This window comes from Calidris pugnax, unplaced genomic scaffold, assembly GCF_001431845.1.
Source record: "Calidris pugnax isolate Ruff unplaced genomic scaffold, ASM143184v1 scaffold135, whole genome shotgun sequence".
Lineage (NCBI taxonomy): Eukaryota > Metazoa > Chordata > Aves > Charadriiformes > Scolopacidae > Calidris > Calidris pugnax.
In genome coordinates this window covers 2,339,542-2,366,393 of record NW_015090961.1, presented here as the reverse complement: position 1 = coordinate 2,366,393, position 26,852 = coordinate 2,339,542, and the positions used below count along the sequence as shown (strand labels likewise).

General features: G+C 43.0%; 1 protein-coding gene across 1 annotated transcript in view; it reads left to right on the top strand.

Annotated features, from left to right (window-relative positions):
- TNC (tenascin C) overlaps positions 1-26,852 on the top strand; it is an 87,827-nt gene that overhangs the window by 9,833 nt on the left and 51,142 nt on the right. The window contains exons 2-10 of the mRNA XM_014952365.1: positions 13,715-14,307; positions 15,898-17,211; positions 19,143-19,406; positions 20,226-20,341; positions 20,436-20,592; positions 21,195-21,464; positions 22,508-22,693; positions 23,475-23,564; positions 24,251-24,514. Coding sequence (XP_014807851.1) covers positions 13,845-14,307; positions 15,898-17,211; positions 19,143-19,406; positions 20,226-20,341; positions 20,436-20,592; positions 21,195-21,464; positions 22,508-22,693; positions 23,475-23,564; positions 24,251-24,514 — 3,124 coding nt within the window. The 5' untranslated portion in view covers positions 13,715-13,844. The remainder of the gene's footprint in view (positions 1-13,714; positions 14,308-15,897; positions 17,212-19,142; positions 19,407-20,225; positions 20,342-20,435; positions 20,593-21,194; positions 21,465-22,507; positions 22,694-23,474; positions 23,565-24,250; positions 24,515-26,852) is intronic.

Sequence of the window (26,852 nt, the reverse complement as noted above, 5' to 3'; positions counted from 1 at the left end):
TGCTATGGACCTGCTTCAGTTCCACATTTAACAGCCTAAAGTTCTACATGTGTCTTCAGAGACTAATGGGTAAAACTCACTTCTGTGCTGTAAATGCAAATGGGGATTTCAATAGGAAAGTAAGCAAAAGGAAGGTGTGAATACCTCCTTTCTGCTTTCCATGGAGCCCTTCTGAGATCACCCATTTCTGCAGTTCTGCTTCTGTTTTTAGAACAGTGACAGTTCCTCTGAATCCATTGTCTTTGCTGTTCACATCACTGATGTGTCCTGCTGTTTGTAATCCAGTTTTTGTCTAGGCTGTATCTGCTAGTGCCTTTTTTGCTGATGTGTCCTGCTGTTTGTAATCCAGTTTGTGTCTAGGCTGTATCTGTTAGTACTTTTTTTTACTTCCAGCTCTGAAAGATATAGTAAGAACAGAGATTGCTTTGCATACGGAAGAAAAAAAGTATTTAGCAGATATGTAGTCCTGTCTTTTCTGGTTTGGTTTTTTTTTTTTTCTCTCAAGTTTGTAGCAAATTGCTCTACTTGGCTGATTGCTGTGCACCCTGCCATGTGTCTGAAAACAGCTCAAAAGCACCCCACTGACCTGCTTGTTTTGTTTCTCTTTTCTGAGTTCCCATTTCCACAAATTGATGCTCAAGTGTCTGAGCTCTTAACAGAAAAACAAGCTCCAAGGACAGCCTGAATTCCCTGTTAACTTGTGCCCCATCTCAGTCACCGGGAGCTAGAACAGATGGGATGGGTGCTAGCTCTCCCATAGTTACCTCTTCTAATTCTGTTTCTCATTTTTGGTTTATATGTAATACATTAGAATGATCTGCCCCATAAAATAACTAGTTTGTTTCTTGTGGCTGGTATAAAAATCCTGTGGCTTGAGCTGGATGTAGTATTCTTCTTCACTTCCTGTCTGAAAGTGTGAATCACTTCAGTTGTGTAACAGCAGATGTTGCTACACAATGTTGGATACAGTCTTCGTGGAGCAAGTTTGTGCATATGTGTGTGTATGAATGATTCCCCTGGTTTCATAAAAATTCTGGAGTCTGTTATAGATGAAAGGGCACGCCGTAGATGTAAGATGATTAGTTGGATCTATGTATTTTGTTGCAGTTGCAGATTTTTCTCAAATTTTCTGGTGTGTTTCTCTGTGGGTTTTGTTAAACTTATCATTTGTGTCCATGGATTCATCTTATTTTGGTAATTGGCTTGGCACATGCTATGTTTTGGCTTCAGAATGTCTTCAATTTTCTGTTGTTACCCTAGAATTTTAAGTGGTCACATCTGCATATTTGCTACCCGTCTCTGGTCAGACTGTCTTCAGAGCAAAAGGCATTTCCCTATCTGTGATTCTTTTTTTCCCTTACATTGCAGGGAATAACACTCCAGTTCTTTGCTTTTTACTCATGTATTTTCTGGCAATTTTATAGCACTCTACAGGGAGGTGTTTAATTATGGAAATGAGGATTTGACGGTCCCTTTCTTGTGAGGTCCTTGGAACACTTAATTCACTGAGACATACGTTCTCTGTGGGGTTTTACCGGTGGATAAACTGAGACACACCAGATGATTTATAAAATAACTTCAGTGTAGGATGCCTGAGTTTCAGTCCTCACTTCTAACCACAAGACCACACTATTAATCCCGAGGTTGTGAGCACTTTCTGGAGTCTCTCCCGAGAGCACATTTCTGTGGGAACTCCATGCATCCAGCCCTAACAGGCCAGCTCTATTTACCTTCATTTCTCTTGTTATGGTTCAGAAGACTCTGAGAGGCAGACCCTTGGTTGGGGAGCTTTTGTTTCAACTACTGTTGAGATAGTTTTTTCCAGGCCTTTGGAATCCATTCAGTGGGAAACCTGTTCATTTCTCACTTTGCAATGATACTATAAGGCAACAGCCTATGCCTCACCATTCCAGTGAGCCATAACTCCCAGATGAACATATTCTTTGACTACGTAGGCTTTTGAATCTATATATCAGTTAATCTCAAAGTTTATTTCCATTGTGATTTTCCCATCAGTCAGCAGCAGACTCCCCAGTAAGTCTATCTGGTAGTTTGTATTCCCAGATTTTATGAAGGAGGGGCTCTACTCTTCAGAAAGATCCATCCCTGCAAACGACATCTCTGGGGTAGAGCAGAAGTGAGCTGTGTGCTCCCTTGCCTGCTGTTGTCTTCCACGTGTCCCTGCAGTTGTGGGGACCACATGTCCCCAATCTGGAAGGTACTCACTCTTTTTCTTATGCTGCCTGAGTAGCAGGACCCAAATCACACCAACATACATGCCACTGTTGTAAATGTCAGCTGAAATATATTTTAAAATAATAAATTATTCCAAGCGAACATTTGTTTGGCTTTTTTCAGCTCAGCATTCAGAGTTTAATCTCTTCATATAATAATGGGAATAAACCTAATTTGTGAAAAAAACCTACCCTGTGCGTTTTTTGTTTTTTTTTTTAAATACATGCAGTATTTTAATTTGCTGGGCTTTGCATCTCTAAGGCAGAAAGAAGCAGCAACATAAACTGTGTGAGATATTACTTCAGTCAACCTACTGCAGTTTGCATTATTCCCTTGAACTCATTCAGTGGCGTCCTTTTTACGTGATCTTATCCTTATTTTGCCTCAAACAAAAACTGGATTTTTTAAAAAGTAATACAGAGACGTATTTTTAGCTGCTGTGAATCACTGGAGTGCCAGAGGTCAAATTCACCAGCTGGTCTGACAGGCTTGGAAGGAGAAGAGAAAGTGGCGTTGGCTGATACACCAGGACAGTACCATCAAGTCCAGAGAACTGAGAAATCTCAGTATCTCTCTCCTCTGCTCCCCCTCCCCAGCTCTTCTTTCTTCTCTTCTCCAGTCTCTCAAGCTGTTCACTTCACATCTCGAGCCAAGCTGGTTTCCAGCCAAACATGCTGGGGGGTGCAGGGGGAGTGTTACTTATATGTAGTTACCGTACTTTTTTGTGTAATAAGCAGAACTTGCCTTGCAAACAGAAGAATTGGTGCCCTCCAAGATGGTAAGAAACAGGAAGGTAATTGGACAATGAGTCAGCTGCCAATAAAAAGCTCTTTGGCTTATCGACCACTATTTTTGAAGTATTTTGCTACGTGAAAATTCAGTTTAGTGCCTAATGGTGTTTTAAAATGCACTGACGTGTCTTACTTCCCTACAGGACCATCTCTGCGCTTTGAGGTGTAAATGAGGATAAGATTAATTCCCTTTCTCCTCCTGTCCTGGGATGAAGGAGGGCATGAGCACTCTAGTGTCATCTTCATAATGCTTTTTACTTGGTAATTGAAGACTAGACTGCTCTGTGTTTTATTAGGAAAAAGGAGGTTGAGGAAACTATTGAAGTGGTTATTTTTTCAAAATGGCCATTTTGTTCAAAGCAAGTCATAACAGAAAAATTACTGATTTTAAAGAAGATTTCCTCAGGTTTTTCAGAAGCAAGTCATAACAGAAAAATTACTGATTTAAAAGAAGATTTCCTCAGGTTTTTCAGGGTAGGATGGAATTTTTTCTTGAAAAAGGGAACTCCTGAAGTGCTGCTGACTGTATTTTACTTTTCTTCTTGCTGAGTTTTCAGAATCATAAGAAAAAATGGCACCTTTCAATGGCAAAATCTATGTTGTGAACAAACTTTCAGCCACCTGTACCTGTTACTTTATCATCACTTGGTCACAGTTCTTTTATAGTACTCTTTGTAGAGCCAACATTTACATGTCTGTCTGGTTGCTCAGACATCCGATGGAGAGGATGGGGAAATACTGAATGAAATAACCCAGAAGGTAATTCAGAGTTAATTTTTTTTTCTAATATGGGGTGTCACTGATGCCACCAAATAAATAATTTGATATACTGTAATTCCAGTAAGTACAGGTATTTAACAGCAGATATCTTACTATTTATAAGCATCTGTGAGCGCTTACAGATAAATCAGTGCAAAATAACTCAAGATTCATGCTTCTTAGACTTCACAATCTAACCTGACTTTGTGTGTGTTTTCTGTAAGGGAAATTAGTAATGATTTAATTATAATTCACTCTTTCCTTGATGTCAGAGCTAAGCTGGTGTTCCCACCACATGGTAAGGGATACTACAAAGTGTTATGAAAGTTGTCTGAGCTGCAGGATGAAAAATATTCTCATCCAAATGGCTGTCTTTTTTAAGTCAAATAAAAATTGGGGGCACATTTTAGTTTATCTTCCCCATAATGGAACGGAAGCCCAGTGTGTTGGTGAAGGAGTTCACTGCTGCAGAAGGTGGGTGCTGTGTCAGTCCAGCAGTGACAGCCATAGGATGGCTTCTAGGAGGCTTGTGCTGTTTGGATAGTGCACTGTGATCCTTCAGGGTGGAATTGGCCACAGGGATGTGTATAACTGTATCTGCTGCAGGGCTGGGCTCTATAGAAAATTTGAAAATAGATTAAGACCTTTGTTCTGTCATCTGAGAACAATTAATCCCTTTCTTGTGCCCTTTTCCCATCTTATTTTTCTCTCCTTTTCCTGTTGGATAAAATGAAAAGGAAAAAAACAACAATTTATTTATTCGCTTCTCAATTCTGCCTGGGACTGTTTTTTAGAGACCCTTCTTTTGTGAGTTTAATCAGATGCTTGATAACAGAAAAAGCGTTGCTAACTAACCCAGGGTACAAAGAAGCCCCTTCAGAGGAACACATGACCTCATCGACAGGATTACTCTATCACATGAATTCAGACTCCATCGCACACCCAAAATAAATGTTAGGCTCCGTTTGCAGCAAAGTGCTTTATTTGCCTCCATTCGGCGGGGTGTATTCTTTGCCAATGTCTTCCTCAGTCACTGGGATTAAACACGTATGGAAATTCAGCCCCAGAGGCAGAATTTCCTGGTCACAAATAGCCTGCCGTGCACTCAAAAGCTGCTGGCTGGTTCCTGCCTTTGGGCCATTGCCCTCCTGGAACCAGCGAGCGCTGGCACAGGTTTGCAGTCGTGGAGCAAGTCTGCTTTTGGCTGCCAGCTCCCATTGTCTGGCCTGGTTTTGTTGGGTGCTCGGAGCCCTGGCAGCCAGGAGCTGGCTCTGGGAACGCTTGTGGGGTCACACACAGCGCTCCCCAAACCAAGCCTTTGCCAGAAGGTGGCACGCAGCCCGCCCTAATGTATAAGAAGTGACATCATTGTATGAGGTGGCACGCAGCCCGCCCTAATGTATAAGTGACATCATTGTATTGCTTCCATGCTCCCAGGGTCTCTAGCATCTAATACTCAATAGCATCGATATCCTTAGGATATCCTTTTTGTAGGCAACTCTGAGATAGTGCATGGATTTCTAGCCAGGTGCTTTGTGATCTCCATCTGGCTGTAAAGATGTGTTGCTCTGTGAATGAAGAGGAGGACATGGAGAGCAGGGCAGCCTCCCACACTGACATGCTTTTGCTGGGCAAGGTATGGCATCAGAGGCCTTAGAGTCTCCAACAAAAGGCAGGAAAGGCTTCTGCCGTTGTTGCAGTAAATTAACTAAAAAGGCAGGATCCTGCCAAGTCACAAGCTGGAGGCATATTTGGTATAAGCAACTTTATCGATAGTCAGGAGCCCACGAGCATGCTGGAAAGGGACACATCTGTAACTCAGACTGAGATGTTTCATTTATTTGTTTCTAATTATGCACATTTAACAGCATATTACACGAGAGTTTAAACACCAAGTTATAAGCATGGTTTGATTAATTCTGCATTACGCATCTAAGTCACTCGCCAATTATCTTGATTCATTTTGAACTCAGATAATTTTATTAATGCTGGTGGTACCAAGAATGGGTTAAAAGCTTTTGATTCCTGTGTTTAGCGTGGGTCTCTTCCCGAGTCTGGTTGGCTATATATAACTATTACGTAATGCCACGCGGGATGTTTCTCATAAACAATTGTGTTTAAATAGCCATAAAGCTCTGACACAAGCCAAGAAGAAGCTGGGAAAGTCTAGGATTCAGCTGATGCTATTTCCTTAGGGTCTGATTCTGTAAATGTGAATTCTGCATAACACTTGTGATACCTGTTGGTGGAGCAACAGATGGTGCAAACCCTTGTTCTTGAGGTTTTCCAGTTGATAGCTGTGACTGTTTTGATGAAGTGAGGGTTCAAGCCATTGTGAGAGCTTCGTGTTATGATACATGCAGTGCCTTTACATTCCTTTAAGGGACAGGAGGCTGCTTTTAAGTGTGACAGCCCAAAGGTACAACTTTGAAGGTATCTACAGGAGGCAGTGTTGAAGGGCAGCAGCTCCTCGCAGGAGCTGTGAGCAGAGCAGAGGGTGCAGGTTCTGCCACACAGTTTGCTGCCCTGCACTTCTGTCTGCACAAGTTGGGGCAGGTCGCCGCCCCCCCCCCCCCCCCAACTTGGGATAGAAACTCCATTTCCACAGCATTGCACACAAAGCATTCCACAGGACTAATCTTCTTTTAATAATGTTAAGCACAGGTTTGTCGTTTAATTTCCTTCACCGGTGGTTGGCCTCTGGAGTGGCTCCAAAGAAAGCGCTGAGTTTATTCTATAAATAATTGCGTAGACACAGCATTAACAAGAGTATCTTAACACCCCGCAGCCCTAAACAACATGGCAGTTGTTTCAGAGCAGTTTTGCTCCTGCCAGGTTGTATAATTTCCAAAGGTATCTTGTTTGCCTTTTTCACCACTAATCTTGTCTCCTGTCTATCTGTGGCCTATTTAGAAGGTGATTGTGATTAGACCTTGTTTAGAACTGTAGAGGAAGCCCCAGGCATATTTAACAATTACACTTGGCTGCTATTGTTAAATATGCCTGGGGCTTCCTCTAAAATAGGTAGTATATAAAGCATTAAGAGACAATCTGTGTCATGAGGATCACAGAGCTTCAGTAGAAAAACTGACAGCAGGAAAAGTCTTTTCATTTGGGGTAAATTGAAGAATCTCTCGAGGAACAATTGGAAATGTAAAAAGAATTAGGCAATTTAGTTATTTGCACTAATATAGGGTGCAAATCTCCCATAGACTTATTAGAAACCAGAATAATAATGGACTTGGCTAAACTCATGTCAGAAATTGGGAGTGATCTCAGATCTCACAAGTCCCAGCACAGCGCCATTTCCTCACGCCCGGCTCTCCTCCGGGTTCTTGCTCCTTCACTTTAGATGGAATAACAACAGCAGCAGTAGTATGTTCAGGCAGAATTTCTTTGCTTTTCTCGTCATCAGCCAGGTAATTCCTAAGATACAAAATTCAAAAAACTCTTTAGGGCTATGAAACCAGAAGGCTCCTCTTGGTTGCCGAGTTCGATATCCTGTTATTGCAGGCACCTCATCACATAATCTGTTTTTCACTTCTGTTTAATTATTGCATGTTTTCAGCAGTTGTTTTCTCCCAGCTGTATCTCTGCCAGCTGACTTAATTTTTCATTTAATTCATGAGATTTTCTCATTATATTTAATACCTTATTGATCAAAGGTGTTACCGATACTGGAAGAAGACCACCTCTGAACTTTTGCTCTGCGTTGAAAAACAGCCAGACTCACTGTTTAGTTTGGAAAGGTCTGTTCTCTCCCTGAGATCCTGAACAAGGACAGGCCTAGAGAGATTTTCCATGGCTAAGAGTACAAAACTTCTGAAACAAAGTAGTTTATAATGGAATAATCATGCTAATTTAACTCAAAATAGTCACTGTACGGCAGAAGGTTAAGTCTCTAAGGGGCTCCTTTTATGCTTATCATTCAGAATTTACCGTGGCTCTTTCACATTTTTATGGATGTTGGCTTCAGTGGGTTATTTTTCCTTCCCCTTTTGTGGCACTGTCATGCTGATGGCTTTGAAATATGAGCCTTTGCTAAATTCTAAATTGTACACAAAGCAATTAATTCAAATTCCTTCCAAAACAGCCTTTGCAAAGCCCTGTCTAGATGCTGCTTTTCAGCCAAGGTAGAATGGGCGGAGGTTAAAATGAATCCAAATGGTTTTATTTAAAGATGACGTACAGTAGGATCTGTGAACCAGAAACTACATGGCTTCCTCAAAGTAGAAATATCATCTAAGAACTGAAGCCAAAGATGAAAAATTAACTGGAGTGAAGAGTTCACGTTTAGCTGAGTGATGTTTAATGCAGGACCTCAGGGGGTGGATGGGGCAAAAAAAAATCTGTGTATTTGTTTGAACTGCAGTTCTTTGAAACAGTATAAGTCTGATCGCAATTCTAGTGATCACCAGGATCTACTGTAGGGTTCATTTATGGTAATCTAAAAGTTGTTTTGTTTTATTAGTAATTCCAGTGACATGAGCAAGGCCTTCAGAATGTTATGATGGGTACATTCTGACCATGAGAACTCTAATGTATGAGAGCTCACAAATCAATCATGAATTAACTGTGCAAATCAGCTCCCATCTCTGTGTTCAAAGTGCCCTTATTTGTAGGTGTTCTTGGTCCCATGGTGGTGATCTGCTCCTAACTGTGTGGGGCCAGCACTAGGTGAAACACAGGTGGCTTCAGGGTCCATCCAGAGCTCCGAGTTGTGGATGCTTCACAACTTCTTTTTCTTTGGTAATTATGATCCTCTTTTCCCCTTTTTGTGCAGTTGGTTTCAGACTTTAAAGAAAATTTCTGAATTCTGAGTATTTCCCGTCGGAGGTTCACATTCTAAGGACATATTCATACCTGTAGTGTCTAGCAGGTGCTGAAATTTTGCAATATCTCTTTGCCCATGTGCTCTGTGAGCCTTTGGGAGCATAATGGATTTTCTGAATTACCCTACTTGGCTGCCTTAAGATTCTTCTGCTTAGAATGAACACAATGTAAATAGAAGAAAAAAAAAAAAAAAAAAAAAGCAACAATTTGGCTTTGATCATTTCTGCTGGAAAGATCCAGTACTGATGGTTTAGGACTGTTGTAAATTTCTGCTCACCACTGTGATTTAATGTAGTTTGACCTACACTGAGTATCCCTGCTGATTTCTTTGCCCTGTTGGAATTGGGAATGGAAAGAAAATGATTTTCTGTAGTTATGAATGTATGGAAACAGCAGTGAAAAAATAGGGAAGTCACAACTGTTCATGTTTTGGCCTGCTATGTCAAAACTTTCAGCCTCCCCCTTGTCCCTCCCCAGTCTCTTTCTTTGAGAACATTTCAATTTACTTCTGACTTAATCCATTTGTGTTTGAGGAGATGCCTGGAGCCTCAAGAGTCACATGCTCTTGGCAAAGCTACATTAGCACTTTTTCTTTAAAAGGTTGCATCTTTTGAAGCCTTGCCTTGTAAAAACGCGCTCTGGCAGGCAGTTTCAATGTATTAATCCTCTGTAATAGCACTGCTTGTATTCCTTGTAGCAAATGTACAAAATCCCCATGTCTGCAAAGAGGGAGTATTCCAGGTCAGACTGAATTCCCTAATGTGGCTCTTTTTTTCGTATGGCAATAGATAAAGAGAAGAGCACCATGATATCATGATGCCAGTGCCTACACACAAGCACTGCTGGGTACCCCAGTCTTGAGGGAGCAGATGGCCAGATCACACTTTGCTGGAAATTCTTGAAACATGAAGTTTCTTCACTTAACAGATCACAGAAAACTATTTTGGGGTTAGCAATTAGCAAACCTCAAAATGCACCATTTTGTGTTTTCTGTAGAGGGCTGTGGCTCTTCTCCAACCGAGTCTTCCTCTCTGTCAGAATCCAGCCTAATGCTACTTTCATGCAGATTTTAACAAGATGTGCTTGGATCCGATCTATGCTGACAATATTTGATCCCCTCCTGCTGTAATGTTGGAATTATGTTTAGAGAGGAATTATTTCCTTTTTTCTCTCTCTTTTTTTTTTCCCTACCTTTAAGTCTCATTTCCAAGTCATGACATGTAGAGGGTGTCTGAGCAAATCTAATCAGCCTTCTGCCTCCTTTAAGAAGGACAGCTGAGATACTTTTTAACACCTCCATTTCTCCATTGCTGCAATCTGTTTTGATTAAAATTGCACAGGGTTCTCATTTGCATATTTATCGCTCCACATACCCACAAATCATCTCACAACTCTTCTACTCCTGAATTTGCAAGAGAGAATAGAGTGGTACACTAGAACTTTAAACTATGCAAACATTAATTTAGTTTCTCACACCTGCTGGTTTCCAGCAAATATGTCTTTGGGGAAGGAAAATATTCATACATTACCTTTGCTTGGTATTCCCCAGGAGACAGGATTCCTGTGGTTTTTCCGAGATTGATTGAAAATTTCCTATTAAGAAACAAATTTCTAATTAAATGGAAAGGGGCTGAAAAAGTATTGATGTCAGGAGGGGGGCCTGGGAGCAGGGAGGGTGTCTAAAGAACAAAAAAAAAACTCTAACATTTTTTTCAGCTTTTGACAGTCAGACTATGATGGGTTTTCAGGTGCTCAGATGGACGTGCTGCAGTGGAAAGGAAAATTATTCCTTTCTTTATGCTCTTGACAGTCCATCTTACTTCCACCATATACTATTAAGAGTATTACTAGTTAGTGATCAAGCTTTTAAGGAGTGTTTTTCTAGAAATGGTCTTATTTTTTTTTCCTCTTTGGATAACATCTAACTTTTACAGTTAGTATTTACACAGGACAAACTGCTTGTAAATTATGGACACATTCTTGGCCATACAAGCCTCTCCTCATATCTGAGAGAGACGCTACAAACATCACCCAGCTCTTTTTATATGCATTACAGCAAGGCCCAAATCATGATGAGAAGGGTCATCTTCTTTTGCAAACTCTTGCTGCAAGAGTTTTAGGTGCCTGTAAATAATCCAACAGCTGATGTCTGCAAAGAAAATATAGAGTGGATGTCTGCAAGAGACAGGTTTAAAATACAATCTACGTGAACTGTTCTGAAGGGAAGAAGATGAGGAAAAAGGAAGGAAGAATATAGTCTGACAGTTGCCATGGCTTCCATTTCTCTCTAGAAGGGCCTGCTCCTGGGTGGTCCGTTGTGGTCTGAGCTGTTGTTTAGATATGTTTGAGGAATGGGAGTTGGAGAGGAGGATGTCCTCTTTGTTCTTCCAGCCAAAAATATGGCTAATGTATAAATAATTTTATGAAGGTGTCTTGTCCTGTAGATCTCAGTGGAGCTCAGCTAATCGTGCTGGGTCCTTGGTGGATCGTTTATGAAGGTGTCTTGTCCTGTAGATCTCAAATCCAGGAGTGGAGCTCAGCTAATCATGCTGGGTCCTTGGTGGATCAGATGAGAAACACCTGAATTAGCTCAGGTATCAACTCTAGGTGTCAAAACACAGAGGTCACAGATCAGACACGGGGCGATGCTTCTTCCAGACCACCAGCTTCTTTATAAACTTCAAAAGGATGAAACACAGAGGTCACAGATCAGACACGGGGCAATGCTTCTTCCAGACCACCACAGTGCTGCTTTATAAACTTCAAAAGGATATCAGCCAAGATACATTGAGTTTTACAGTATCATCTGTAGGCTGTGAGGTTTGGCTGACTCTAATGCAATAAGTATCCAGTAAAAGTAATGGTGTTCATGTGGCTTTCATCAAAAGCAAAGTTAACAGTGACAGTGGCCCGTTATTCATTTTTCCAGGGATTTATAAAAAAATTATCACAGTTTGTACCATTATAAAATGATATGTAAACTTGTGTCAGTCTGCAGAAAAGCTACAACCAATTTTCTTGGTTTGGGCGAGGCCCATATTCTTGTAGGTTGGGATTTACAAAAGCCATAAGGAAACTGATGCTTGACTTTCACTAAAATTCAGTGAGAATTAGATGCAGAGCTGCTTCCAGTTCGTTCCATTTTCCATTGGTGATGCATCTGTCAAGCAGCCCATCCCTTAAATAACTACTTGAGGATTAAGCACCGATTTTAGGGATATGGCCTTGTCACAGGGCAAAAAGTGCATATGGAATCTCATTGCATGGAAAGCAGTTTGCAAACCCCAAGTGGGAGTGCCTGAGAGTAAAATCCCACTTCAAATACTGTCCAGAACATGCTTCGTGAACTGGCAACCAAACTGAGGGGTTGGCCTGAGTCACAAAGGAGACCTGGACCATGTCTGTCTCTGTTATTCTTTCTTAGGTACCTTGTGATCTCTGGTGGTGCAGACAGATTTGAACAAATGGGGTAAATCACCTAAAGCTGAACGTTTTTCCATGACAAGAAAAGAGCCTCCAGTGCTGCTTGTTTACTTCTGATTTATTCCCCAATAAAAAGGAGTGAAGCTTACTCTTTGTGAGCTCAACATTGTCTATAAAAAAATTAACTTCAGTAAACTGTCTGATGTATTATTGTCATTCTTTCACAAAAGCAGCTGGGACAGCATAGGCAAAAAATGATCTCTACTCTTTGGGGGAAGTAGAAGGGAGGAAGAAGCTGGTCTCTTATCTGACAAACAAATTACCATCAAAACAGTGGTGTTTAGAGAATATTTTACTGGCGTCACTAGCTTACTATTAGTGAAAGCAGTCACTGACCTAACCATTTAACCAAGGTTTTCTGGGAGTAGAAAGAAAAACAAATGCTAAACTGACATTTATTAGGTGAGCTTGTTTAGTCAGTCCATTAGCTGCTTTTGGTTCTCACTGCATGCTGAAGTGCTGATTCTTCATGGAAGTCAACAGATGTCTTTCAGCTCCCCTAACTCATATCGTTTGAAAGGAAAAGGTACTAAGTGAGGAGGAAGAGGAAATATCGAAGCTATTTGAAAAGAATGAGTTTCAGGAAGAGCTCGTACAGCCTAGCCAGGTGCTTGTAACCGTAAGTGAGCTCTTGTATAGTAGCTGATGAAAGATCAGACTCTGGGAAATGCTGCCTAGTGAAAAGGTGTGTCGGTTGCTAAAAAGATGTTTTTGCACCTGTATTGATGTAAAGATTTTTCTCTTGAAGGACTTAGATGATCAAAGGATTTCTTTTCCTTCTCTTCCTCTCCCTTTTTGTTGTGTGGGTGTGCATGTGTATTTCTATTGCTGTTTCTTAAGTGTTTCTCCCTTGCTGGAATTTCATTTTCTGTTGTCTTTCACTACTTCTATGCTAAAATATTGCTAGCTACGATACAAGCACTAACACCAGAACCTTCAGCCTGCAGTGTTCTCCAGAGAGCTCCATTTATCTTCATGCTGTAGGCAAATCATCAGTATAGTGAAGCTTACCATTCGGCTACAAGCCCTGGAGCTCATATTCCCAAGCAATTGGAGTAATTTAAAGCATATGGAAAAGGGCTTCAATGAGCTTAGTAGTGTTGATGTACCTTTTGACAATGCCATGAGTTTTCTACATGATCCAGCCTTCAGTAGTCTTCAAGCAGTAGGCTAATGGGTGAAGGAAATACAGACTTTTAACATTAGTTGAATCATAACAGAATATACATATGTATTTTACCTACCTCTATCTGAAAGTAGTGTTTGCTGTTGAGATGAGACTCAGCAGGCTTCTTTGCTCCGGTCTTCTGCTTGAGGCATTTGAACCTTCCATACTCCACTGTACTTGCTCTACATTGGAACCAATAGTAGCTTCCTTCAAGATTCATGTCTTGAGATATTTTTCTCATAGGCACACTGAGATCCTGGGAAACAAGGTAATGCTCTGTTATTGTATGTAAGAGCAAGGTCAGCAGCTTGGGTGAGTGAGATCGTACACTGAGTAGCACCTCAGCCATGCTCTTTAAGGACACCAGCACATATTCAGTGTCATAGGCCTTTTGTTTGGTGCTGTAGCTGCCATCCATCCCTTACACTGCTCTTTCTTCTTTTAGGGAACACGTGTGCCAGGAAAGAGGAAGATTTCTAACTTGGTTTGAACTGGCTCTCTAATTTCTGCTCCAGACTACAAAGGCCAAACATATATAAGACTCCATCTGCTTTGAAAAGGACCTGAACGCTGCAATGGGACTCCCCACCCAGGTGTTGGCCTGTGCGATCTTAGCTTTGCTGTACCAGCATGTCAATGGTGGACTCATCAAGCGAATGATCCGCCAGAAGCGGGAGACTGGGCTAAATGTGACCTTGCCAGAGGATAATCAGCCTGTGGTTTTTAACCATGTCTACAACATCAAGTTGCCTGTTGGCTCCCTTTGCTCTGTGGATCTGGATACGGCGAGCGGTGATGCAGACCTGAAGGCGGAAATTGAGCCCGTCAAGAATTATGAGGAGCACACGGTGAACGAAGGGAACCAGATTGTCTTCACACACCGTATCAACATTCCCCGCCGGGCTTGCGGCTGCGCAGCTGCCCCAGACATTAAGGATCTGCTGAGCAGACTGGAGGAGCTGGAGGGGCTGGTATCCTCCCTACGGGAGCAGTGCGCCAGCGGGGCTGGATGCTGTCCTAATTCCCAGGCAGTAGAAGGTAAGGCAGCCTGGGGAGCTGCTCTTGGGGAAATTCTCGTGCTGGCTGTAGATCTTGTTTAAAGTAGATACTCTAATCTGTTTCAAGAATGAGCAAAAGTCAACTTGTTAAATTTGAAACGTAATCAAAACTGGGAGTGTGTTTGGCTGGCTTGCAAGATGCATTCATTCACGGTTTTGCGGTTCTATGAAACCATGGGTCAGAAGTCTGCCTTGTAGCTGTGGCACTGAGCATGCACGGTGCTTGGGCACAGTGACAATCTGTGTCGGAGTTAAGATTAAAACTCCTACAGTCCAAGCTCTTGGCTCCACATTTTGTCCCCTTGAGTAAGCTGCCAATGCAACCATTTTCCTTTCCAAGTTCTCCTTAATAGAGACCAATAAAAATACAGCAGGACATAAGGCAATAAGGCAAGCACAGTTAGAGAAGGGGGAAAGAAGTACCCTTCCAGCTGTTTTTTAAACTGAGGGAAGAGATTGATCGTACAAGAGAGAAAATACGGGTCTTCTCAGTAGTAATCTGTCCCTCTGAGCACAGAGCTGATCCCAGAGTTGATGATACAACCTGCCGCCTGGCTTTTTATCTTCTGGAGTGAATTGGTGAATAATCCTTCATGGTGCATGCCCTAATGAAGCAGTCAGGAAAGCTGCTCAGTCAGTGGAAGAGGGATTTTGAGAAGGGCAGAGGCATCCAGCATGCTCATTTACCAAGCAGTTGGCAGGGGCTCTTCCCTGGCATTAGTGCTAATTAAAACATTCCTGTTGTGGTTTGGGCTGGACTGGCCACTGAAACGAACAACAGAAGCTCTCTGACCTCTCTGCCTTCAGAGAAGGGACAGCATCTCCCTTCAGGGAAAGGAGGGGTAGAGAGAAAGAGATTTAAGAGTTTAAAAGAAAACTAAACTACTTTAATGAAAGTATTAGTAAAAAGACCTGGTTGGTTTGGGCTGGACTGGCCACTGAAACGAACAACAGAAGCTCTCTGACCTCTCTGCCTTCAGAGAAGGGACAGCATCTCCCTTCAGGGAGAGGAGGGGGAGAGAGAAAGAGATTTAAGAGTTTAAAAGAAAACTAAACTACTGTAATGAAAATATTAATAAAAAGAACTGGTAAACTGGAGAAAGAAAGGAAGCATTTTCATTTAAGAACTTTGCTGATTCTGGAAATTGTGTCCATTTAGGCTGGAGATTAGGAGAGGGTTCTTTACTGTGAGGGTGGTGGAGCCCTGGAACAGGTTGCCCAGGGAGGTGGTTGAGGCCCCTTCCCTGGAGATATTCAAGGTGAGGCTCGACGAGGCCCTGGGCAACCTGGTCTAGTTGGGGGTGTCCCTGCTGACTGCGGGGGGGTCGGACTAGATGACCTTTGGAGGTCCCTTCCGGCCTGGGCAATTCTATGATTCTATGATTCTATAAACTAAGTCTCACTGGAGAAAGAAAGGAAGTATTTTCATTTAAAAGCTTTGCTGATTCTGGAAATTGTGTCTTGTAGGGAGCTAGGAAAATCAGACCCTTTTTAGGCCATGTGTGCCACGCTGGCATAATGCATCCCAGAGCCAAGGGCAGTAATGGGTTTTTCTGGATCATTGGTACAGGTCGCCTGGACACAACACCCTATTGCAGTGGACATGGCAACTACAGCATCGAGATCTGCGGCTGCGTCTGTGAGCCGGGCTGGAAAGGCCCCAACTGCTCCGAACCAGCCTGTCCACACAACTGCTTCAACCAGGGCCTCTGCGTCCAGGGCAAGTGCATCTGCCACGAAGGCTTCACCGGCGAGGACTGCAGCCAGGCCACCTGCCCCTCTGACTGCAACGACCAAGGCAAGTGCGTGAACGGGGTCTGCGTGTGCTTTGAGGGGTACACGGGGACAGACTGCGGCCAAGAGCTCTGCTCCCAGGGGTGCAGCGTGCACGGGGTGTGTGTGAACGGGCGCTGCGTCTGCCACGAGGGCTTCACCGGCCACGACTGCAGCGAGCCCCTCTGCCCCAACAACTGCCACAACCGCGGGCGCTGCGTGGACAATGAGTGTGTCTGCGACGAGGGCTACACCGGCGAGGACTGCAGCGAGCTCATCTGCCCCAACGACTGCTTCGACCGCGGGCGCTGCGTCAATGGGACCTGCTTCTGCGACGAGGGCTTCACCGGGGAGGACTGCGGGGAGCTGACCTGCCCCAACGACTGCAACGGCAATGGGCGCTGCGAGAAGGGGCTCTGCGTCTGCCACGAGGGCTTCGTGGGGGATGACTGCAGCGAGAAGAGGTGCCCGAAGGACTGCCACAACCGTGGGCGCTGCGTGGGCGGGCGCTGCGTCTGCCACGAGGGGTACCTGGGCGATGACTGCGGGGAGCTGCGGTGCCCCAACGACTGTCACAACCGTGGGCTCTGCGTCAACGGGCGGTGTGTCTGCCACGAAGGGTTCATCGGGGAGGACTGCGGGGAGCTGCGGTGCCCCAATGACTGTCACAACCGTGGGCTCTGTGTCAACGGGCAGTGCGTGTGCCACGAAGGATTCACTGGGGACGACTGCGGTGAGCTGCGGTGCCCCAACGATTGCAACAACCACGGACTCTGTGTCAACGGGCAGTGTGTGTGTTATGAGGGGTACACCGGGGAAGACTGTGGGGAGCTGCGGTGCCCTGAAGACTGCCACAACCGTGGGCGCTGTGTGGAGGGGCGTTGTGAGTGTAACAATGGCTTCACAGGGGAGGACTGTGGGGAGCTGTCCTGCCCCAACGACTGCCACCAGCATGGGCGCTGCGTCGACGGGCGCTGCGTGTGCCATGAGGGCTTCATGGGGGAGGATTGCCGGGAAAGGTCCTGCCCCAACGACTGCAACAATGCAGGACGCTGCGTCGATGGACAGTGTGTCTGTGAGGACGGTTACATGGGGGATGACTGCTCTGATGGTAGGTTGCAATGTCCCTTTTGAACTGCTTCCCTTGGGTATTTCCTGCGTCCATCCAGCAGCCTTGGAGGTCTGTGACCCTTTTCCATAGAACTGGGCCCTGTTGTCACTCTTCTTTATCATAGCTCAAAGAGCTGAACCGTAGAAGAAGCAACACCAGTGCAAGCTCTTGGCCTCCCTTACTTTTCAGAGTGATATAGCGTAGCAGTTGTTGGTGACTTTTGGTGGTCAGCAAACCAACAGGCTGATAACAGTGATACAGTCCATCTGTTATCTCCACGTTTACTCCCACCACAAAGTCACTTGAGCTGTAGCCAGCACTGGCTGGGGTTTGTCACCATGACCTTTCAGTTTCTCATAGCACCTCTTGATGCTAAAAAAAATGCATCTGAAAGAAACTGTTCTAGCTATGGAGAAGAGAGAGATGTATCCAGAGCTGTCTTACTAGCTATTCAGCACCATTACTCAAAACAATATGGACTGGTTTTTAACTAAAGAATAAGGCTTTGCAGGAATAAGATAACGTAGATAATGAATGTCAGTGAATAAAGAGCCTGGGTATCAAGCGTTTCTTACAGCCAGGTTCTGGTTCCCAGTCTCATCCTGGATGGATAAGAAAGGGGGTTGCATTTACAATGCCATTGCTATTCTAGGAGCTGAAAGCAAAACACACAGCACTGACAATATACACTGACAGAACCCAAGGGCTCAGCGACTTTGCTTTGGAGGTAGCTCTCTGAGCTGGAGCCCTGGTGGAGACAGAGGGTGCAGTGGAGACCAGGCACACACAGAAAATAATGTCCTGAGTGATCTGTACAAGACAGCTGTCACGATGGAATTGCCAGATGTTACTCGTTGCCAGATGTTACTCGTCCTGAGTAACATGTTACTCGTCCTGAGTAACATGCTCTAGCTCTGGGCAATCCTGCTTCAGCAGGGGAGTTGGACTAGATGATCTCTATGGCCCCTTGCAACTCTAGAAATTCAATGAAATTCAATGAAATTCAATGTTGCAAATATTGCAGTGCAAGCTTTCAGGATTATTACAGGGGCCTCGACTATCTCTCAATTGGCCAAATAGATTTTTCTAACTAAAGGAAACCTTTATTTTATATATGTATATATAGGTGTGTGTATGTTAGATCTCTCAAAAGCTTAGAGGGAAAGCATGGAATCAGCTGGAGTGGAAACTTAGCTAGAAAGCCTTGTGCTGAGTTTCCCAGTACCACTGACTCTATGGAAACTGATAGAAGATTTTGGCAGCTGGATAATGACAGGCACTGCGCTATAAAGGGGGTAGTTTTCTTTAGCGGATCCCAGGGGAGAAACTTTGGAACTAAGATCTTTGTAGAGTAATCAAAGAGTACTTTGGGGTTGGGAACATTATAAAAGACAATGAATACCCTTGAAAAGAAATACCCATTTTTCATGTCCTCCTTCTGGAAGATTCCCAAGCCACACTTTATGCTCTTGCGTGTGCAAATGTGGAGTAATCTATTGAAAGTATTTACAAAAATAATCTTTTATTTTACTTTGGAAAATCTGTGCAATTCTGTGTATCCAAACCCCAGGACTTCCAGCTATAAAATCATGTGTTGCTGGCAGTTGAATTAAACATCTGAATCGCTGGGGACCCAGCTATAGTCATCTTGTGCAGTAGCCATGAGAGGAGGAGCTGAAACGCAGACAGCCATAGGTTGTGTGCAAGTGTATGTGTAGAAATTGGCCCATGACTTTTGGAAACATCTGTAGTCTTCATCAGCTGAACATTCCTTTCTTCAAGAGGCTAATTTGTGTGACATGGCTTCCCCATTCCCTGTTTGTTAGATGATTCTTAGAAGCTGTTCCTGGGAAAATGTGAAACTGGGTAAGTCATTATTTTCTGAGCTTTGTGAAGTTCTCATAAGTCTGTTTGTTTTTTCCCTTTGCTAGTGTCTCCTCCAACCGAACTGACTGTGACAGACGTAACAGATAAAACCGTAAATCTGGAGTGGAAGCATGAGAATCTTGTCAACGAGTACCTCATCACCTATGTCCCTACCAGCAGTGGTGGCTTAGATATGCAGTTCACCGTGCCAGGAAACCAGACGGCTGCCACCATTCATGAACTGGAGCCGGGTGTAGAATACTTTATCCGTGTCTTTGCAATCCTGAAAAACAAGAAGAGTATTCCAGTCAGTGCCAGGGTAGCAACATGTGAGTTTAATAGTCCTTGTATTCATTCCTTTTGTCTATTCTACAGTATGTATTTATTTCCACCCCTTTTTTAGGGGATTATTTCTTTTGTATTTTCTATTTTCAATTCATCTTCTGTTCTGGACAAAGTCTTCTGAACTTTCATTTTCTGTTCTTTTCCAATACCAATGACCACATTAAAAGAACAGTTCACTACTTCTGCTCTCTGCAGTGCCTCCCAATGAATATTATGTGGTCTTTGTAAATTAAGACCCTTGGCTTCTTGATAAAGGTGTATTTTTAAAATCTGGTGATGCTTCCTGAAAAAATATAAAAATGTAGCAGTGTGTAAAAAAGCAAGATGAAATCACTTGGATTCATACTGTTTTGACTTAAATGGAGGTTACATTTGTTTTGCATCTTTAGTGTGTTTTACCACAACTTACTTTTTATCTGCCTGTCTATTTATTGTTCATCTTTCTTTTTGTATTGTGTGCACCACAGTCATGTCTAAACATCCCAGCCTCAAAAGATGCCCTTTGACTTCTCTCACTGTGCTCGGTTTTAGAGACCTGTCGCAGGAGTCATCCCACACAACTTCAAACGTCCACGCTAGGCTTCTTTCAGGAAGGCAAAAAAAGAGCTTTCTAGGGCAAAACTTCTTTTATTCTAAGGTGACATCAGAGGAATATCTCTCCAAAGGCAGAATAACTGGCTGTGAAGTGGTTTAAACATCTCAGATGCAGATATTTATAGTGGTGGAGAGATGGCCCTCCCCCAGTGCCCTATTTATGGGAACTTGTTGCTCATGTAAAGATGTCCTTTTTTTTCCTGTCACAGATCTTCCTGCTCCAGAAGGTCTGAAATTCAAATCTGTTAGAGAAACATCCGTCCAGGTGGAGTGGGATCCTGTAAACTTTTCATTTGATGGCTGGGAGCTGGTCTTCCGTAATATGGTAAGGAAGCAGTGTCTCATGTATAGAGGCCAGATAGAAGTCAAAGATCCTGGATTTTTATATTTATTCTGACTGATTGTTCCGTGTGTTACAGAAAAAGGACGATAATGGAGATATAACCAGCAGCTTGAAAAGGCCAGAGACATCTTACATGCAGCCAGGTTTGGCACCAGGGCAACAGTATAATGTATCCCTCCACATAGTGAAAAACAATACCAGAGGACCAGGACTATCCAGAGTGATAACCACAAGTAAGCACAACCTGTATTTGCTGTAGTGCCACCAATAAAACGACTGCTCTTCGGGGTAGCCTAAGGAGTTTTGAAACAAAGCAAAAGCCAAGCTCTGTACTGTGAATTGATAGGGGGGGGGGGGAAAGGACGTGGAGCTGCTTATGAAGAATACATGAGGAGAAATTAACTCCTTTCCAGATTACCTGTCTGAAGAGGAAAGGAAATTTATGTTTAGCTAGAAGGTACAAGCAGCATGCACTTTTATTCCTTTTCAAAATAGACATCAATGGGAACTAGAATTTCTTTCATCCTGGTGATGCTTGTATGAAGAAATTGTTTAAAGGACAGTTTCTATTGTGCAGATGGAGAAACTCTTGTCTTTCTTTTGGTAGCTTCTGATGTTAATGAATATTGATGAATTACCTTCTGATTAATTGATTCCATTTGGCACTTATACAACTATAGAAAGTAAAGGAAGAAAGTAAACAAAGATAAGTTTCAGCTGGTAGAAGCCACTCATATTAATTTTGCTGTGAATCTGCAATTAAAAGCACAAGAATGTGAATGATTTTTTCTGGAAAGATTTCTTTAAAAAACTCCTTTTTGTTTCTTTTTAACAGAGCTTGATGCCCCCAGCCAGATTGAGGCAAAAGATGTCACAGACACCACAGCTCTTATCACGTGGTCCAAACCCTTGGCTGAAATCGAAGGCATAGAACTCACTTATGGCCCCAAGGACGTTCCAGGGGACAGGACAACCATTGACCTCACTGAAGATGAAAACCAATATTCTATTGGAAACCTGAGACCGCACACGGAGTATGAAGTGACACTCATCTCTCGTCGAGGGGACATGGAAAGTGACCCGGTGAAAGAAGTCTTTGTCACAGGTAAGAGGCCTGGATACCAGTCCAAACTTCTGGGAAGGTATTGCGATGTATTCTGAAAATGGGAAATATGTTATTAAGTCTCTTTGAAGCTTTTGCTCATCAGACCCTACATCTCTACTTCAGGAACCAAATTCCTGTGGAATACTTGTTTGTCTGCTGAGCTAAATGTCTTCCATGGTTTCTGTTCCATCTAAGATCTTGTTTCTCTTTGTCTAAATGCGTAACAGATTAGCAGAGAAGTGCTTTTTCAGTTCTGCAGGTGTTTTCTGTCATGCTTTTATGAATTTACTTTGCTTCTTGGTGATATTGGGAGTGCTTTATGAAAGTGTGGGTCCTTCATCATGTTATCGCAGCTTGATGCATTAAGGGAGCTGAGTATATGGTACATAGAGAATTACCTCCCTTTTCATCCTAAAATGTAGTTGTTCATTCAGAACAGCACTTGAGTCTGCTACAGGTGTGAACAGTGAAAGCCCATTGAATTTCTACATGATACTCATCTTTTGTTTTGAGACTAGAGTTCCTTTCAGCCATGAATGCAATATACTTACCAAACAGAAATTCAGTGAAAGCCCATTGAATTTCTACATGATATTCATCTTTTGTTTTGAAACTTAGAGTTCCTTTCAGCCATGAATGCAGTATATTTACCGAACAGAAATGCTAGAGATGATTAATTCTTTTTTCTTAGCAGCCTTTTTCCTTCTGATAGCTGAGGTATTTATAAAAATAAAATAACATTTTCATCCAAATAAGTTTTTCCACAAGCCTGTTGTAATAAAAAATAATTACTAAAATTGAAAATGTTATTTTGTCTCAGGAGATGGATGTTGAGTTTCTCCAGTGATGTTTTCCCCAAACCAGTGAACTCTCTATTTCATTCTAAAAGAATCCTGCTTGATCTGGTGGTATAGAGTTTCATGTGAGAGGAAACTTCAGCTTTATGGATTGCTTCACCTTCTAAAAAGTACTGTTATAAGAGACTGCTGTCATAAAACAGTTATTCCTGTTCATTTATTTGTTTATTGGTTGATTGATTACAGACTTGGATGCTCCAAGAAACCTGAAGCGGGTGTCACAGACAGACAACAGCATTACTTTGGAGTGGAAGAACAGCCATGCAAATATTGATAGCTATCGAATTAAATTTGCTCCCATCTCTGGAGGGGACCATGCTGAGATCACAGTGCCAAAGGGCAACCAGGCAACAACCAGAGCTACACTCACAGGTAGGGGAACAGAGAGGTTATCATTAATGTCAATGCCACTGCCATCACCCTTGAGACTGTCATGTGGTGAAAAAATGCACTTCTGGTCACTATATAGAAGAGGTACAAGCAATTAAATTAAAATACATGTGATCTGTATTTGCACACCTAAAGAGGGATGATTAGCCAGCAGAAGGTATGTAGCCATTTCACTTTCAGGTGTATCTCTGAATCCCACTAGGCAGTTCCCTGAGTTCTAGGAAGCTCCATGTCCTTGTGAAGATGGCTTCACGTCCCTGAGTTCAAAATGCTTTTGCATGTTCTAGGGGTGATATTTACTGATGTCAGTCTGCAAATTTTCTGCGTACCTGCAAGTCTTCTTACCCGAAGGCTTTTGCATGTTCTAGGGGTGATATTTACTGATGTCAGTCTGCAAATTTTCTGTGTACCTGCAAGGCTAGAAATGGTACTTTCTCTGCGTCACATGGATGTCTACCTGCTTTGCATTGACAGAAGTACCTATACTGCAAGGTCTGGAAAGCAGAAGCTATCTCTGATTATGCATTTACCCAGTGTCCAAAATGCAACCTCGGTCAGCCATAATCTTTATCCTCTGGCAAGCACGTGGGAAAAGATTTATTAACATTAGGTCACTTGGAGGGTCAACTGGAACCTTGATTCTCTGCATACACAGCAAAGCATATATCTTATCTTGCATACATTCAGTCTTCCCTTATTTAAACAAATGCCCATAGGTATATTCCGTGGACAGGAACTCACATTTCTATTCCTCATCTCTTAGGTTTGAGGCCTGGAACTGAATATGGCATCGGGGTGACAGCAGTGAGACAGGACAAGGAAAGTGCTCCTGCCACCATTAATGCTGGCACTGGTGAGTAGCTTGATCCCCCTTTGTGCTCTAGAAGAAGCAACAAATCAGATGGTCACACTATGATGTTTCTTTCATTTCCAAATAATGCTGTATGAAATATTTTAGAAAGTTCTTGATCTCATTCTTGTACCAATGGAACATTTCCTCTTAAGAGAAAGAAAAAATATTTCCCCAAAGATCTTGACCTCTGAATTTGGCATCCTTTTCCTGTATGAGGGTCTCTTAATGTTCTGGGAGTTTCATCTCCAGGTGAGCTCCTTAACAGTAATTATGCTTACACTGATTACTCTGGCCCTTCTCTAATTATGAGGGTTTCTGGCAGGAATGGTGGTTATGGCCAAAAAGGTTGATCTGACAAAAAGTACAGCCTCAATGGCTGCAATAGTCCTGACTGCCCTTCAAATCTGGGATTTTTCTCACAATATGCCACTTTCCCAGGTAAATTCTCTGAAGGTGTAGATTCTGCCTCTCCTCCATCCATTGCCTGCTGAAGTGCGTGTATCTGGGGGAAATTTTTTCTAGAGAGAACTTCATCATCAAGCAATGGGGCTTCAAAAGATCCAAAAGATGGATAATGTTTTGACCTGTTGCTTGACACCCAATATAGATGTTACTCTGCCTACAAATGCCTGAAAAACTCCCAGGGCAGTTCAGAGACACCTCAACTTTGCTTTTTTAACCTGTAGATCTTGATAACCCCAAGGACTTGGAAGTCAGTGACCCCACTGAAACCACCTTATCCATTCGCTGGAGAAGACCAGTGGCCAAGTTTGATCGTTACCGCCTCGTTTATGTTAGCCCCACTGGAAAGAGGAACGAAGTGGAGATCCCCGTGGACACCACCTCTTACATCCTGCGTGGGTTGGATGCAGGGACAGAATACACCATTAGTCTGGTGGCAGAGAAAGGCAGACACAAAAGCAAACCCACAACCGTCAAAGGTTCAACTGGTGAGTAACAGCTCTTGATGAGTGCCGAGCATAAAGCCTTTGGGCAATGACTAGCCCAAGTGCAACTTCACCTGATTTTATAAGCCATGTCTGGGGAACTGCTTAAGAACATCAGCTGCCTGCAGAGCAGCCTTAGCTCTGTCTAGCATGAGGGATAGCTGTGGATTTCCCTACCTACTGTGTTTAACTCCATGTTCTCAATGATTTCTTGCTTATCCTTTGAGAAGACTCACAAAGAACGCAGCTATTTGTCCTGCAGAAAAAACAGACCTCATACTTGTTTTAAATGAGGCTGCTTTTTTGTGCACTACGTATTATAACATGTTTTGTTTTCTACAGCCAAAAACGAAGAGGAAGAGCAATCAGAATGTATTTAACATTGCTTGTTCCAGCCTAATGAATTCTTTTCACAGCGTGCTTCCACCCATCATGCTACAGCAGGGTCAATAGGGCTCTGATCTTGCCCTTTTTTAGTTTTCTCATCCAAAAGCAAGAAAGACTGCTGCCACAAATCTGGTCACAGTCACCGTTTCCATTGCATACCATGACTGTTACATTTGTCTGCAAAAAGGGGTCCATTTCTGTCATCTCCGTTTCTATAAACCACTCCAGTTAACCGATATCAGCGGACTACTTGTTGAACAATGTTTTATTCTTTCTGAAACATTTTTACCCAAAGTTTGTTGCATACAGAATTATATCTTGGTATAGAACATAAATAAGTCCTGAATCTTTATGTATCTTCAGGCTAAAACCTGTGAGGTGAACCCTTAAGTGCTATAAATAAGCAGAGACATTGAAATCAGAATCAGCTGGGTTACAGTTATTGATGTTAGGAGATATCCAGCTGCTTATCCTTTTCTTCCCAAAGACCATCTCTGAAGTAAACACATGCCAGAAGCTGTGGATTTTACAAATTAATAACTACGCAGCTTAACTGATAAAAACTGGTTTCATTTTCCCTGGTAGTTTTCATGCAGAAGATTTTACAAATTAATAACTACGCAGCTTAATTGATAAAAACTGGTTTAATGTTCCCTGGTAGTTTTCATGCCAGCAGAGCCTCTGAATGCTTTATAGAGTCAAGTAATCCAGAACAGCAGAGAGTTATAGGGCATTGTGTAAACTACAGAAAACCATCAGTACTGAATTACTTGTTTGATGCTTAAGCCAGGTCTGTGTCCAATGTAGGGAAAAGTTAGGAAGCCTTGAGGCACACACGTACAAAAGGAACTGAAGGTTTACGTGGCAGGAGTGAGCAGGCTTCGATTTTTCCTAAGTTACCTGTTTTCCCACCTATCTGAAGACTGAGTGGTCCCAAAAGAAGTATGCATAGATGGTGAAAAGGCAGAAACAACATGCTGTGGAATTTCACAGTCTGGTCTTTCCAGCACCAGTTTCCAAAGTCTTACAAAGTGGCTTCTTTTTCCTGGTTTGGTTTTTGGTGGATTTTTTTTTTTTTTACAAATACATTCATCTGGCCAGTGTGTTTGTTTTAAGTCTTTACTCGGAGCAGCCAGTAAACAAAGATTTCTCTGCAGTGGGCTCCTCAGAAGCAACAACAGTAGTTGACATAACCTGTCACCGTGACCTTTCTGCTGCATAGGCATGGACAAATCCAAACACATGAGCATGGGGAGGCAGAAGTGCTCCAGGAGCCTGTGGGGTATAAGAGAAGAGGTCTCTTCTTCAGTTTGCTTTTTCGTCTACTCTCAAGTCAGTCTTCTTTACCCATGTTCTCAGAACTTGGGAGGTCCTGAAGTCCTCAGGCTAAGCCAAACAAACGTGTTGTTTTACCCTCTCTTGCAGAGCTGTGGGGGACCTCAGATCCATTGCACTGCTGGGGAGAGTCCTTGGAGCAACCAGGGAGAAAAAGGGATGATTGAAGTGGAAAATGCCAGTAGCAGAGCTAGGACTGGGCTGGCTCTACTCGGGGGGTGAAGGAGACAGTCCTGCTCTTTAGAGGGGCATGTACCATCCCCGCTGAACAAGGGAGACAGGGACTATGGAAGGGCCGAGAGTTTTCCTTTTCAGAGTTTCCTTTGCTTCTCCAGATTGCCAGTTTTTCATCTGATATTCTTCCCAGCCTCTTGTTGTTTTACCCTCTCTTGCAGAGCTGTGGGGGACCTCAGATCCATTGCACTGCTGGGGAGAGTCCTTGGAGCAACCAGGGAGAAAAAGGGATGATTGAAGTGGAAAATGCCAGTAGCAGAGCTAGAACTGGGCTGACTCTACTCAGTGGGTGAAGGAGACAGTCCTGCTCTTTAGAGGGGCATGTACCATCCCCGCTGAACAAGGGAGACAGGGACTATGGAAGGGCCGAGAGTTTTCCTTTTCA